The sequence below is a fragment of the Mustela nigripes genome, chromosome 12 (assembly GCF_022355385.1).
Source record: "Mustela nigripes isolate SB6536 chromosome 12, MUSNIG.SB6536, whole genome shotgun sequence".
NCBI classification, from domain to species: domain Eukaryota; kingdom Metazoa; phylum Chordata; class Mammalia; order Carnivora; family Mustelidae; genus Mustela; species Mustela nigripes.
This window is the reverse complement of record NC_081568.1, coordinates 64691511-64707579: the sequence shown is the minus strand read 5'-3', so window position 1 is coordinate 64707579 and position 16069 is coordinate 64691511. Positions and strand designations below refer to the sequence as shown.

General features: G+C 38.6%; 1 protein-coding gene across 5 annotated transcripts in view; it reads right to left on the bottom strand.

The window, feature by feature from the left end:
• NSD1 (nuclear receptor binding SET domain protein 1) overlaps positions 1–16069 on the bottom strand; it is a 151452-nt gene that overhangs the window by 71944 nt on the left and 63439 nt on the right. For 4 of the 5 annotated variants that reach the window (XM_059417446.1, XM_059417445.1, XM_059417447.1 and 1 more), the window contains exon 3: positions 13477–13612. In XM_059417446.1, the coding sequence (XP_059273429.1) occupies positions 13477–13612 (136 nt within the window). Of the gene's footprint in view, positions 1–13476; positions 13613–16069 lie in introns of those variants that run through there. The other variant, XM_059417448.1, reaches the window with a different exon arrangement.

Sequence of the window (16069 nt, the reverse complement as noted above, 5' to 3'; positions counted from 1 at the left end):
TCTCCCTCTGCCTACCATTCTGTCCGCCTGTACTCGCTCTCTCTCCCTCTCTCTCTCTGACAAATAAATAAATAAAATCTTTAAAAAAAAAAAAAAAGAAGAAGAACAAAAGATCACACAGTGGAAATTTTAAATATTCAATTTATGTGGCAAGAAAATGCGTTAAGAGGGGTGCCTGGGTGGCTCAGTCATTAAGCATCTGCCTTCAGCTCAGGTTATGATCCCAGAGTCCCAGGATCAAGCCCTGCATCAGGCTCCCTACTAAGTGGGAAGCCTGCTTCTTCCTCTCCCAATCCCCCTGCTTGTGGTCCCTCTCTTACTGTCTCTCTCTCTCTCTCTCTCTCTCTCTGTGTGTGTCAAATAAATAAATAAATAAATAAAATCTTTTAAAAAGCAAAGAAAGAAAACATGTAAAAGTTTAATAAAAAGGGACACCTGGGTGGCTCAGTCAGTTATGTGGCTGCCTTCGGCCCAGGTCATGATCCCAGGGTCCTAGGATCAAGTCCCACTTAATAAATAAAATTACAACCTGGCTGAATTTCGATTTTTAGACCATTTCAAAAACAAGATCTATGAAAAAACTGAACTCCTTAATCTCGACCTATTAAATCCTTCCATAGAAACCACCTATAAAGGGGGATTAAAATTGGTAAGATATGTATGTATCTATATAAAATTTCAAAAGGTTAATTTGAGAAATACATAGTTCTCCCATAAATCCATAAATAAGCAAATTCAATCAACACGGCGTGAACCCTTATGATGTATCAGCACTATAAATAGACAAAAAAGAAACCTACTGCCTGGTGCCAAGAGACATACAAATAGATTAAAGTAAAAGTATTGCAATAATATAAACATTCACTTTCTTTTTTTAAGATTTGTTTATTTATGAGAGAGAGAGCATGCATGCAGAGCAGAATGAAGGAAGGGGCAGAGGAAGAGGGAGAGAGAATTTTTTAAGCAGACTCAATGTCTGAGCATGGAGCCCAATATGGGGCTCGAACACACGACCTGAGCCAAAACCAAGAATAGGCTGCTTAAACAAACATTCACTCTTTAAAAATAACATTAAAAAATGAAGATCAGTGGGGAACCTGGACGGCTCAGTCATTTAAGTGGCCAATTCTTGATTGCAGCTCAGGTCATGATCTCAAATCCTGGGATGGAGCCCCTCCGTGCTCAGTGGGAAGTCTACTTCAAGATTCCCTCCCCTCACCCCTCCCTTCACCCACGTGCATGGTCTCCAGTTCTCTCAAATAAATAAATGAATAAATCTTAAAACAAAACAAAACAGTGGAGATCAGTAACTGGAGGACAAATGCAACACCCAAGCAGAATTTTTTTTTTTTTAAAGATTCTATTTATTTATCTGACAGACAGAGATCACAAGCAGGCAGAGAGGCAGGCAGAGATAGAGGAGGAAGCAGGTTCTCCGCGGAACAGAGAGCCAGATGCGGGGCTTGATCCCAGGACCCCGGGATCATGGATGGGATCATGAGCTGAGCCGAAGGCAGAAGCTTTGACCCACTGAGCCACCCAGGTGCCCCACCCAAGCAGAATTTTTAAAGGTAAATAAATAGTTTGTTAAGGAGAGAATTCCAGTATAAAGACCCAGAACCTTCACAGGCATGAATGAATAAACAAATAGCTGGGAACTAAAAGTAGTTCAGAACACTGAATTATAAAAACGTAGCAGGTAATAAGCAGTGGCTAGACCTGAAAGAGCTTGATGCCAGGTTAAGACAATGACCACTGTATGAGCTCTTGTCGCTAAGAAGTCTCATTTAAACTATGGAGCCACAGGCTCAGTTTTGGGTTTTAGAAAGATAAATCTTCTTGACCTTGGAATAACACATTCAAGAGGAAACAGAGAGAAGACTCAGTAGACAAGAGATCACCAAAATAGTGCACATGCAAGATGACTAGAACTTAAAGCAGTAACACTGGGAATCAAAAAAAACAAAATCTGAAATATGTTTTTTAGAGACCAAACAAAAGGACCTAACATGTAATAAAAAATCAGAAGGGCTCCTGACTGATTCAGGTAGAAGAGCATGCACTCTTGATCTTGGCCGGGGTCGTGAGTTCAAGGCTCATAGTGGGTATAAAGATTACTTAAATAAAAATAAAACTTAAAACGAGAAGGAAAAAAAAAGATCAGAATAGATATTTGAACACCGGTGTTCATACCATTATTATTCAAAACAGCTAAAACATGGAAATAACCCAAATGTCCACTGAAGGATGAACAAAATGTGGTATATACATACAACAGAGTATTACTGAGACTGAAAATGTATGAAATACTTGAAACATGGATGAACTTTAAAGACATTATGCTAAGTGAAATAAGCCAGAAATAATAAACAAATATTGTATAATTCTACTTATATGATGTACATAGAATAGTCAAATTCATAGAGAAATAAGTGGAACAGTACTGACCAGGGGCTAATTTTTATCAAATGGGTATGGATTTATACACTGAAAAGTGTAAAAATATGAAAAGGTTCTGGATATGTATAGTGGTAATAATTGCACAACAATGCGAATGTACTTAATACCACTAAACTGTACTCTTTAAAATGGTTAAAATGAGGACACCTGGGTGGCAACTCTTGTTTTGGCTGAAGTCATGATCTCAGGATTCTGAAATTGAGCCCCATGTCAGGCTCCAAACTCAGTGCAGAGTTTGCCTGCGGCTCTCTACCTCTACCTCTGCCCCCCAACCCAATAATATTTTTTAATGGTTAAAATGGTAAATTTGTGGGGTGCCTGGGTAGCTCAGTTGGTCAAGCATCCAGCTCTTGATATCGGCTCAGGTCATGATCTCAGAATTGCGGAATCTAGCCCCAGGTTGGGCTCTATGCTCAGCATTGAGTCTGCTTGTCCCTCTCCCTCTGCTCCTCCTCTCACCACCACCCACTCTCTCAAATAAATAAATAAATAAATAAATAAATAATTTTTAAGGTAAATAAAAAATAAAATGGAAAACCTGTTGCATATATTTTAGCACAATAGAAAAGAGGTCAAATTAACAAGTATTGGTGAGGACGCAGAGAAATCAGAACCCTCACTTACGCTAGTGGAAATGTGAGCTGGTGTAGCAGCTTTTCTAAGCAGTCCGGCAGTACCTCAAAAAGCTAGAGAGAGTTAACATGTGAGCCTTGAGCAATTCCACCCCTGGGTATATATGCAAAAGATTTGAAAACATTATGTCCACACTAAAACTTATAAACAAATACCACAGCAGCACTATTCTCAACAGCCATAAGGTAGAAATAGTCCAAATGTTCACCGACTGATGAATACATAAATAAATGTGGTCTATCCATACAATGGAATACATTTACCATGAAACAGAATGAAATACTCATACATATATAAACTTCAAAAGCATTATGCTAAGTGAAAGAAGCAGTCACAAAGGACCACATTAGTATATGATTCCATTTATACGAAATGTCCAGAATGTGCAAATCTATAGAGATAGAAAATGTATTACTTGTTACTTAGGGCAAAGAGGTGTAAAGGGAAAGAAGACTGGGGAGGGGGCAGATAAATGGTATAAGGCTTTTTAGGGGCATGATGAAAATGTCCTAAAATTGACTACTGGTGGTAATTACTCAACTCTGAATATACCAAAAACCACTCACTGAATTGTATACTTTAAAGGGGTGAATTTTAAGTTCTGTAAATTATATCTCAAAAAAGTTCTATAGAAAATAAAGGATCTAATGGTATAAGGGCACAAAGAAGGAAGAAAGGGTGACTCCTAAGAATTAGGGGTATATGACTAGGTGGCAGAGATCTATTCACCAAGGCGGGAAATAAAGAAGAAAGTACTGGTCTGAGGAGGAAAATAATTAGGTCAGTTTTAAATAAGCTAAACTCAAGTGCATAAAGGACATCCAAGTGAAAGCTTCAAGTACACAGCTGGGCTTGCAGATGTGAACCCTGAGGAAACACTAGTATTGTGTATATAAATTAAGTTTACGGATATCAGTTAAATTCAGAGTTAATAAGACTGCTATTCAAAAAGAATAGAAAATAGAGGCTCCTGGCTGGCTCAGTCGAAAGAGCATGTAACTTCTGATCAGGGATTGTGACTTTGAGCACCATGGTGGGTATAGATTACTAAAAATAAATAAATAAATAAATAAATAAATAAACTTGAGAGAGAGAAAGAGGGAAGTAAAAATAAAAATAAATAAAACTAAAAATAAAGAACTATCCACATGAATGGCAAAGTAGAAGAGGATCCAGCAAAGGAAAATAAAAAGAACTTTTTTAAAAATAGTGGTTATTTTAAGAAGAGAACACAGAAGTTAAGGATGAGAGAGAAATATTAGGAGGAAAGGGAGGGTTTCCCTGCACCAAATGCCCATAAAATTAAAAACTAATACATACTGATTACCAGGTAACTAATGGCCCTGCGTACAGCAAGGTTAGTAGAATAAAAGGAGAGAATGGGTGACTTCAGTGCTTTCAGAAGCTGAGTAGCACACCCAGAAATGGAGAAAGTCCGTGGATCCTGCAAACATGGTTATGAATGGAAGGTGACAGCTGCCACAGGCAGAGTCACTGGTAGAGCTTTTTAAACAATAGGTTTATTCAAATATTAGTTCTCTTCAAAGAGCCACAGTAATTCTCTGCTCTAGTAAACCAAGTTAAGAATCTTTTAAAAAACTATTATTAAATAATGTTAAAGTAGAAAACTTTAAAGAATGAGACTAATACTCAAGTTTAGTTTTGTTCCCCTCTGAAACCCCATTAAAAAAAAAACAAACAGTAAAAGCAGTTTTAAAAAAAATAAACACAAAGGGTGCAGCACTGGAAAAAAAAAATCTGGAAAAGTTGAAAGTCAGATGGTAATGAGAGTTAAAAAGAAAACTGAATAATAGACAAGCTCTGAGAAAAGTTAAGAAGCAATCTGATTTCCCCAACTGCTTTGCAAAGGGTATCCTAGAAGAAGTACGAAAGGTCAGATAGCAAGATTGACTCAGTCTGTTCAAGATGAAGTTAAGAGTATTTCCAGGTCAAGATGAACAACTGGATAAACATTTCTAAATTCTTTTCCCTCCTAATCTCCACTAAAGCTACAATAAGAAGATTTTCAAGTAATAAGCCCATTAATGACAGGGAAAACAAGAAAGGACAAGTAAGTATAAATTATACAGCTGTGCAGGTATGTACAGTTCTGCAAGCAGGGAAGCAAATGGATTAGTATAACGGTGACTATCTTAATAGATTTAAGAATGACAAATTTTAAGTCTTCAGTGAGTAAAACCAAGAACCACCTGTATCTATACCACATACCATCAAAAGGCCCATTAACTGGCAACACCTGGTACACCTCTGGAGTTTGAGAGGGTAAGACACAGAGAACTGGTTGAAAGGGCTTAAGCAGCCTCCTCCATTCCAAACCACATTGTCAATGCCTCTCCCCTTCTCCCAGTAAAAGACTAGAGCTTTTTCCACCTCTAGTTGGGAGTAAAACAGAAAGTCTCTATACTAAGCAACAGGAGTACAGCAATACCAAAAAAATGAGTGAATCAACTGAATGGTAAAACCACTTAATGGAGCTCCCCAACTGAATACCCAGAATATGAGAAGCTAGAGTCTTATTTTCTGGGTAGAAGACTAGACTCTTCTCTGAGGAATCTCACCAAGCCAAGAAAGAAATGGAGAAGATACTACTGAAGGGATTGGGAGGGGAAAGGGAATCATCCTACAAGAAAATTATAGGTTGACAAACTCCATCCATTCAGAAGTATCCACATACTCTTTATTCTTTTTTTAATGATTTTATTTATCTGACAGAGAGCACAAATAGGCAGAGCAGCAGAGAGAGAGAGAGAGAGAGAGAGAGAAGCAGGCTCCCCATTGAGCAGGGAGCCCGATGCAGGACTCCATCCCAGGACCCTGGGATCATGACCTGAGCCGAAGGCAGACGCTTAACTGACTGAGCCACCCAGGAACCCCTCCATCTGCTCTCTGATCGAAAACAGAGATGTGAGGAAAACCTCAAACATAAAAAAACAGAGAACAAAGAAAGGTACAAAGAGTAAGGAAAAAAAAAGAACTTGGAAACATACTATGTACAGAGAAGAAAATTTCACAGCAACTATCATTACGGCTATAGAAATAAAAAGAATTTCACTCAGGAAATAAGATGCAGGGAACAAAAAAGGAATCCTTAAATATTAAGAACATAAGAGCAGACATGTAAAACTCAAAAAAGGGTTTGAAGACAAAGCCGAAGAAACTTACTATATAAAGTAGAGCAAAACAAAACTGTCCTCAAAAAAATGAAAAAATTATTAAGTCCAATGCAGGAAAGTCAACATCTGAATAAGAGTTACAGAAGAAAGAATAAAGAAAGGGAAGAAAATAATGAAAGAAATGATTCAAGAAAATTGCTCTTGAAAGAAAAACTAAATTTGGAGATCAAAAGGGTCCACCAAGTACCTACCACAATGGATAACTTATAGCAAGGTATCACCTCGTGAACTACAGGACCAAAGAGAAAAGTCTGCAAGCCATCAGAGATGGACAAAAACACAGTAAAAATACCAGATTCAAAATAATTTGATTTAATAGCAACTCTGGACGTAGAAGATGGAGCAATGCCTTAAAAGTTATGAGCAATAATGATTTCCCGGGCTAGTGTTTTATACGAGCCAAACTATCAAACAAGTGTATGAAAAGAATAAAAACATATTCAGATAACGCAAGGTCTCAAAAATTTTGCCTCCATATACCCTTTCTCAGGAAACTACTGAAGGACTTGCTGTATACTCAAAATGAGTGAGTAAACCCAAATCAAGGAAGACGTGGAATTCAACAAGATAAAGCTGAAGAGAATCCCCAAGATAACAGCAATTCACATAGAGAAAGTAACTAGTTCTTGGAAGCTAAGCAGGGTCGGGCCTGGTTAGTACTTGGATGGGAGAAAGTAACTAGTATAGATTGAAGGAATATACACTTGACCCTTGAATAATCCAGTAGCAGCAGGGGGCAGAGGGCTGGTTAGGGGTCCCAACTCTCTGTGCAGTTGAAATCGTCATACAACTTTTTTTTTTTTTTAAAGATTTTATTTATTTATTTGACAGAGAGAGATCACAAGTAGACAGAGAGGCAGGCAGAGAGAGAAAGAGAGGAGGAAGCAGGCCCCCTGCTGAGCAGAGAGCCCGATGCGGGGCTGGATCCCAGGACCCTGAGATCATGACCTGAGCCGAAGGCAGCGGCTTAATCCACTGAGCCACCCAGGCGCCCCTCGTCATACAACTTTTGAGTTCCCAAAAACTACTAACACCTTATTGCTGACTAGAAGCCTTACTGATAACATAAACAGATAATGTTTTGTGTATGATATACTATATTTTTACAATAAAGTAAGGTAGGGAAAGAAAATGTTATTAAAACAATCATAAGGAAAACACATTATTATTGTTATTAAGAAACTTGTAAGGAGAGACAATACATTACAAAATGTAGCATATTTACTGAAAAAGAATCTGTGTATAAAAGATTATATAAAGACTGAGGCACTTGAGTGGCTCAGTAGGTTAAAGCCTCTGCCTTCAGCTCAGGTCGTGATCCCAGGGTCCTGAAATCGAACTCCACATCAGGCCTCTCTGTCTATGCCTGCGTCTCTGCCTCCTTGTGATCTCTGTCAAATAAATAAATAAAATCTTTAGAGGCGCCTGGGTGGCTCAGTGGGTTAAAGCCTCTGCCTTCGGCTCAGGTCATGATCCCAGGATCCTGGGATCGAGCCCCATGTCAGGCTCTCTGCTCCGCAGGGAGCCTGCTTCCTCCCCCCCCCTCTCTCTCTGCTTGCCTCTCTGCCTACTTGTGATTTCTATCAAATAAATAAAATCTTTTATAAATAAATAAAATGTTTTTAAAAAAAATTTTATAAAGACCTACACTGCATAATTCAAACCTGTGTTGTTCAAGGGGCAACAGTGTAAGTAAGGCTCTAGGTGAGATTTCCTCAAGATGATGAAAATGACAAATTACCTGGGCACCTGATTGGCTCAGTCAGTTAAACACGGGATTCTTGACGTCAGCTCAGGTCATGATCTCAGTGTTGTGAGATCTGACCCCTGTGTCAGGCTCCACACTGGGCCTGGAGCGTACTTAAGATTCTCTCTCCCCCTATGCCACTACACCCACCCTCTCCCTGCTTTAAAAAAAAAAAAAGAAACAGAAAATGACAAATTAACAGTACAACAGATCATGTGGAAAAAGTTAAAACTAGGAGAGTTTTACTATGAATTAATAACAAATATATACAATACTAAGAAACCTCTCCTTCACCAACATACACCCGCACACAGAGACAACTGCAGAAAAATCAAAAGGTTCGAAGGACACAGAAAATACTGGACATCACATGGCTAAGCTGTGTCCACTGTTAACATGGTAACATTACACACTGAATTCCTAAGAAAAATTATAATAAAACACGTAAGACAGCAGGATGTCAGAGGTAGGCATGAGGTAAGGCCCAACACAAGGACTGAAATGACTAATCCACAAGGTCTACAGTGAGAAGTAAAAAGTACTTCAGAAGGATGGAATTTTAAGATACAGAGGTAGGGGCACCTGGATGGCTCAGTAGGTTAAAGCCTCTGCCTTCAGATTGGGTCATGTTCCCAGGGTCCTGGGATCAAGCCCCATATCAGGCTCTCTAATCATCGGGGGACCTGCTTCCCCCTCTCCCTCTGCCTGCCTCTCTACTTGTGATCTCTGTCTGTCAAATAAATAAATTAATCTTTAAAAAATAGTAATAATAAGATTCAGAGGTAAATATCTAAAGACCCAGCTGACAGAGTTAAAGGTGGTTAGAAAGAGGGGTAGCCATAGAAGACCATTTTCCAAGCAAAGCCTATCAAATTAACCACTTGACTTTTTAAATGATATGCACCTTGTATAATAAAAGTAAATAATGACTTATTTACCCACTGGGTGGCTCAGTGGGTTAAAGCCTCTGCCTTTGGCTCGGGTCATGGTCCCAGGGTCCTGGGATTTGAGCCCTGCATCGGGCTCTCTGCTCAGCAGGGAGCCTGCTTCCCTCTGTCTCTCTCTGCCTGCCTCTCTGCCTACTTGTGATCTCTGTCTGTCAAATGAATAAAATCTTTAAAAAAAAGAAAGAAAGAAAGAAAGAAATATTAGGCTTTGCTAAGAAAACAAACATGGGGGAACGCCTGGGTGGCTCAGTTGGTTGAGCAGCTTCCTTCGGCTCAGGTCATGATCCCAGCGTCCTGGGATCGAGTCCTGCATCGGGCTCCTTGCTCGGCAGGGAGCCTGCTTCTCCCTCTGCCTCTGTCTGCCATTCTGTCTGCCTGTGCTCGCTCTCTCCCTCTCTCTCTGATAAATAAATAAAATCTTTAAAAAAAAAAAAAAAAAAGAAAGAAAGAAAACAAACATGGATGATCACAATAATATGAACACTGCAGTATAATTTTTAATTTTTCACTGATATCATCTAATAAATAGTAGTAATTGCTGAGCCTATGTATAATATATATGGGTGTTCATTGTGCTACACTTCAATCTATCTATAGGTTTGAAATTTTCAAAATGAAAAGTTGGAGGAGAAAATTATAAATTCCCCAGAAAGAGTCAACATTAATACTGGTCATAGTTCCAGTGTAGTGGGGAACGGGATTACTTTTAACAGCAGTCTATCCAAAATTTCTACTACTGGAAAGTGTCGATGGCAAGACCAGTAATTCCACCAGGTTATGTGCTTTGAAGGAGGTAAGGAGAAAAAGGAGCACATTCGAAGAAAAATGGACAGTTAACTACTAAGAGGTATTAATTAGCCTTTCCAGAACTTGGCTAACTATACCTTGCCATAAGCTATGGGGAAATGAAAACAAAAGTGAAAAAAGGTGAAAGAAAATGGAAAAAGTATTATGAAATAACTAGCTGTAAGGTTAAATAGATCCATTTTACCACGTTTTGTCATTTCTTTAGTAGGAAGCTACATAAATTGACCCTTTCTGGGAAGCTCACTTGAATTTAAAAGTCTTAACCTTTTTATAGCCTGAAAACAAAATGTGCTATTTTCCAGCCAATAACGGCACTTGCTTTTCGGTGTTCATATTCCCAACTCATGAGAAACAGGCCAGACAGGAATCCTCAGGTATACACTACACCAAATCTGCAGTCACTGCACCCTTACCCACCCCTAATGTCAAGGGTGTGCTGCCCCTTCTTCCAATCCAGGCCAATTTCACACTGTGATACCAATCCCATCTAACATCTTCTTTTCCCAGAAATCCTATATCCCTTACTACTCCTGTCTTAGCCCTCTATTTCCAGAACTTTTCTCAACAGCATTACTAACATGATTATCCTCACTTTCAGAAATCCTTCTAGACCCCATCTATCTCTCTACCTATAGCATCCCCACTTCTCTGCTTTGTCTCTATTTCCAGTCTAATTCAACTTCAGATACAATCATACCAACAAAAATACCACTGATCTCTACCTCCTTATACCAAAAGGACATTTTATTTGATCACCAGGCAAAGTTCAACCAAATCAATCATATCTCCCTTCTCAAAACACGCCAGTCACCAATACCACACATGCCAAATAATCCTGGTTTTCTTCTTCCATCTCTGATTTTTTCCCAACTCTTTTCCAAACTCAGTATCCTCAACAGACCTCAAATGCTTCCTTCCTCAAAACCACCCTGTTTCTCATTATATATTTCATCACAAGCCATCTCATCCATGCCTTGCCCATGGCTTCAGTTAATTTCAACAAGCATAGGTCACCTTGCAGTTACTCATGTTCTAGTGCTCTCACTTAAATGGCAACATTATTTACCTATTGGTGAAGTTAAAAGCTTGGGAGGCGTCCTGACATAGAAACCTCAGGACTTCATTCTCCTTCATTCCTCATTACCCATCCACTACCAAATCATACAGATTTTATCTTTTAAGTTGTTCTTTAGTCTCTATCCACCACACTCACCTCACCATAATCACTGCAATGACCCTTTTTTTTGTTGTTGCTAATATTTTATTTATTTATTTGACAGACAGAGATCACAAGTACGCAGAGAGGCAGGCAGAGAGAGAGGAGGAAGCAGGCTCCCCGCTGAGCAGAGAGCCCGATGCGGGGCTCGATCCCAGGACCCTGGGATCATGACCTGAGCTGAAAGCAGAGGCTTTAACCCACTGAGCCACCCAGGTGCCCCTGCAATGACCCTTTTAACAATTTCCTCTTACTTAATCACGGCCCCTTCCAATTCATTTTCCATACCATAGTCAGAGAAAACTTTACAAGATCAAATCACATCATCCTCTGCCTTAAGGGAATCACACTGTTCTAAGAATAAAATACAAAATTTTAAATGAAGTCTGAAAAATGCTACACAATCTGACTACTATCTACTTCCCTAGCCTCATATTGTGCCCCCTTCCGTCACTCTATGGGTAGGAGACCTCTCAGAGCCAGAACATATACTACTTTCTGTGCCTGGAACATCTTCTTCTCCTTCTTTCCGTAGTTAATTCCTACCCATCCTCTCAACTCTCAGACCAAAGATACTTTTACTAACATATCTGCCCCTGAATACCTTCCACCAGAAGTCCAAATTACATTACCCTGCTATACCACTGATTAAACACCAATATTATCTTTGGACACACTTTTTAAAGAAATAGTTATCTTTCTGTCTGATTATTTGCTGGAATCTTGTCTCTGGACTCAATAAACCAGGGCAAGCAGAAGTGATGTTTTGCCCATTATTGGATCCTACTACCTAGCATACTACCCATATAATATAGTGAGAAATTGCTGAATAAATGGCATGGACCCAATTAGTGTTCATGAACAGTACATGAGTAAGAAACTTAATAGGAAGGGTAGAGGGGGAGAACTAAAAGAATTTTCTACTTGTAGTACTTTAATGTCCCAACATGCCACAAAGATAAAGGTATTATTATTATTATTATTTATTTGACGGATAGAGATCACAGGTAGGCAGAGAGAGAGAGAGAGAGAGAGGAGGAAGCAGGGTCCCTGCTGAGCAGAGAGCCCCATGTGGGGCTCGATCCCAGGACCCTGGGACCATGACCTGAGCCGAAGGCAGAGGCTTTAACCCACTGAGCCACCCAGGCGTCCCGTATTATTTTTTTAAGTGAGTTATAAAGGTCTTTAGGTACCTCAATATTCAATATTTGAAATAAAAAATCAAATTTAGCAACCCCACCTTTGACACATGTATATGTGAAAGTTACTCTTTACACCACTGTTGTGTGCACAGAAACACTTTATCTTATGTACGTATGTATATAAATATGTATATAGTGACTACACAACATCAAAAACAACCTAAACAGCCATCAACAGGAAAATGGATATATAAAGTATAAAATAATCAAAAAGTGGAAAACTATGCATCTGTAAAAAAAGAGAGGGGGGAGAGAGAGAAACAAAAAGGAAGTCTTCAATGCACTACATGGGAAACCTCTAAGAATTGAAAAAAGCAAATGTAGAACATATGAAAAAATATGCTACTTCTGTGTTAAAATAGATGAGACTATATACTTGGATTTACATAAAAATACTCTAGAAACAAACTACAACTGGTTACTGTTTGAAAAGAAGGGTAAAGAATGGGACAGATCAGACAAAAAGACGAGGTGAGCTGATTTCTTAAATATTATGACTATATGACCTATTCAAAAACTAGAATATAGGGCGCCTGGGTGGCTCAGTGGGTTAAGCCGCTGCCTTCGGCTCAGGTCATGATCTCAGAGTCCTGGGATCGAGTCCCGCATCGGGCTCTCTGCTCAGCGGAGAGCCTGCTTCCCTCCCTCTCTCTGTCTGCCTCTCCATCTACTTGTGATTTCTCTCTGTCAAATAAATAAATAAAATCTTTAAAAAAAAAAAAAACTAGAATATACATATTAAATCACAAAAACATCTTAAGAGAAAAAAGGTGGCTCAAGATGAAGTTTTAGTCTCTAGCTTACAGCATTTTAAGGATACCTGAGAGTCAAAGAGTACCAAGTAAGACACAAACTACAGTTATTAAAGGGAATGTTCTAAATCAAGATTTTACAATTCAAACTTCAAATGATTCTTTACAATTGTTTCAGCTTTAAAACTTAACAGCAATGATATAAACCTGAAGGCTGAGGTAGAAAAACCTAAATATACTGGAAAGGGATTGTAAACAATGTAAACTTTAATGTTAATAACAATAACAATGTTAATAAACCTAACATTTCCTAGCATCTAAACAGAGTGAGAATTTTTAAATCATAAAAACTTTTAAAAAAATTCAAAAAGATATATTAATAACAATTCATTCACCAAATGCTCAAAGGTGAAAATGCATTACCACTAAAGGCAACAAAAATTAGGTTACACTAAAGGCAACTACAAATTTTTTACTTCATACTGTATTTTATCATGTATAATCAATACTAGTATTACCTTTCATTTTTGAATGTGTGTTAATCAACGGATCAGAACAAATCCTGCAGGGCCACCATGGACGTCTCTTGAATTTTGCCCAGATGAGATCTCCAACTTCATACTTCAGTGGCGTAGACTTTTTCTTGGGTTGACACTTTAGACAGACAAAACATAGGGCCATCAATAAGAATCAAAACCTTTTGAAACAGTGTACCATTTTCCCATTAGCCTTCTGGGAAAGCAGAATTCTAGAAAAATCTAGATGAAAACACTCCAGACTAACAATTACAAAGCAAGTACAATTAATTCATTTTGTCTTAATGTTCCTAACACAGCCCTATGTAAAGTAGTAGCTCTCAATTTATAGTTCTTTAATATAAGTAATCTACTTGCATTCATGGAGAAAATTAGTTATTTTCATTAATAAAAAAGCTAATAACTGAAAAAGGAAATAGAATCATCCCTAGGAAAACATACCTTTGCCCTAGTCCTTAGATTACAACACAACATGGTGCAGGAGGAAATTATAAAAAGAATTTATGAATTTATGAACAAAGTCAAAAGTTTATGTTCCCAATATAATGTGTTGATTGTATCTCAATAAAATTGGGTAGAGGGTGCAGGGAGACTGCGGTCCCTTCTGCAGCTGATATTCTTCAGCGTTCTCAAATAAACATAGATATTCCTATTAATTAAGTAACAGTAATAGCTCTAATGAAATAATCCTGAAAGCCACAGGCTAGACCCTACCAATGTCAATGCATGTGACCTGGACTTCTTCCAGGACCTATAGAAGAGTGAGTATACTGGACAATTCCAAGGAACACCATTCATGCATAGTAAGTTCAATATGAATCAAGCTGTTTGACTTCTGTAACACAGAGACTTTGGCTGCATCTTTTCTTCAAAATCAATATCCCTAATTGATCTGCAATCCAACATCCTCCATCTCCACTCTAAACCCATGGTCATGCCTTTAACACACCATAAGAACTGCTTATCTTTAAAAAACCTTGAAAAAAGAAAAAAGAAAAGACAAGACTACTTTTGCCTGTTACCAATTTGTAAAACATCAAGAAACAAGACTTCAAAACTAGTTAGTTGGCGCATTGAAACTTTAAAACCAAGATACAGAGGCACCTGGGTGGCTCTGTCATTGGGCATCTGCCTTCAGCTCAGGTCAGGATCAGCTCAGGTCCTGGGATGCAGCCCTGCATTGGGCTCTCCGCTCAGCAGGGAGCCTGCTTCCTCTTCTCTCTCTCTCTCTGCCTGCCTCTCTGCCTACCTGTAATATCTCTCTCTGTCAAATAAATAAATAAAATCTAAAATAATAATAATAGTAAGAAAACCAAGATACAAAGAATGGGAAAACAAAATTTTTTAAATTTTATTATTTGTCAGAGGGAGAGAGAGCACGAGCAAGAGCTGCAGACAGGGGGAGAACCAGACTCCCTGCTAAGCAAGAAGACAGACTCAGGACTCAATCCCAGGACCCTGGGATCATGGCAGACACTTAACCAACTGGGCCACCCAGGCACCTAAAACTACTTTTTTATTTGCCTGTACTCAAAACCACAATTTGAGTAGGTTCCCATAAATTTCTGATACAATTTATAACCATTTAATTTATTTGGCAATCATTGGTATTGGCTTATTTATTCAAGTCTTAAATTACTTGAAACATATTAACAGTTACTTGATGTTTGCTATGTGCTAGACACTGTTCCGTTTTTAGTCCTCTTAAGGTAGATACTATATTATTACTTATTTTATTGTAAATTTAAGGTCATATAGTATTTAAAAAGTTGGCAGAGCCAGGAGTCAAATCTGGACAAACTCTCACCACTGCCTAATCATCCAGTAACAATAAAACCTCATGACTGTTACATACTTTATGACAAATTAAGCCATAATCAATCTATGACATGATACTGGTTCAGTCTTTCTTCATATTACTCCAACAAAAGGATTAAACTATATCATCAGAATGTATAGCCATAAAACACACGCTTTCAGGGTCAACTATATTTCAATTAAATTTTTTCAAAAAACATACTTTCAGTAGATAGCAAGGAAGGAACATGAGTAAGTAGTCTAATTCTTAAAAAAATGAGAAGTAAAGTCAAAAGCTGAATCACTCAACTAGACAAAGCATCAATGAGTTCTGTTTTCTGATTCCATCACAAATTATGTCATCTTAAGTAAGTCAATTAATGCAGCCTCAGTTTCCTAAGCCATAGAATCAGGAAAGAAACATTTGTTCTGGGGCGCCTGGGTGGCTCAGTGGGTTAAAGCCTCTGCCTTTGGCCCAGGTCATGGTCCCATGGTCCTGGCATCAAGCCCCGCATCGGGCTCTCCGCTTGGCAGGGAGCCTGCTTCCCTTCCCCTCTCTCTCTGCCTGCCTCTCTGCCTACTTGTGATCTCTGTCTGTCAAACAAATAAATAAAATCTTAAAAAAAAAAATTATTAAAAAAAGAAACATTTGGGGCACCTGGGTGGCTCAGTGGGTTAAGTCGCTGCCTTCGGCTCAGGTCATGATCTCAGGGTCCTGGGATCGAGTCCCACATCGGGCACTCTGCTCAGCAGGGAGCCTGCTTCCTCCTCTCTCTCT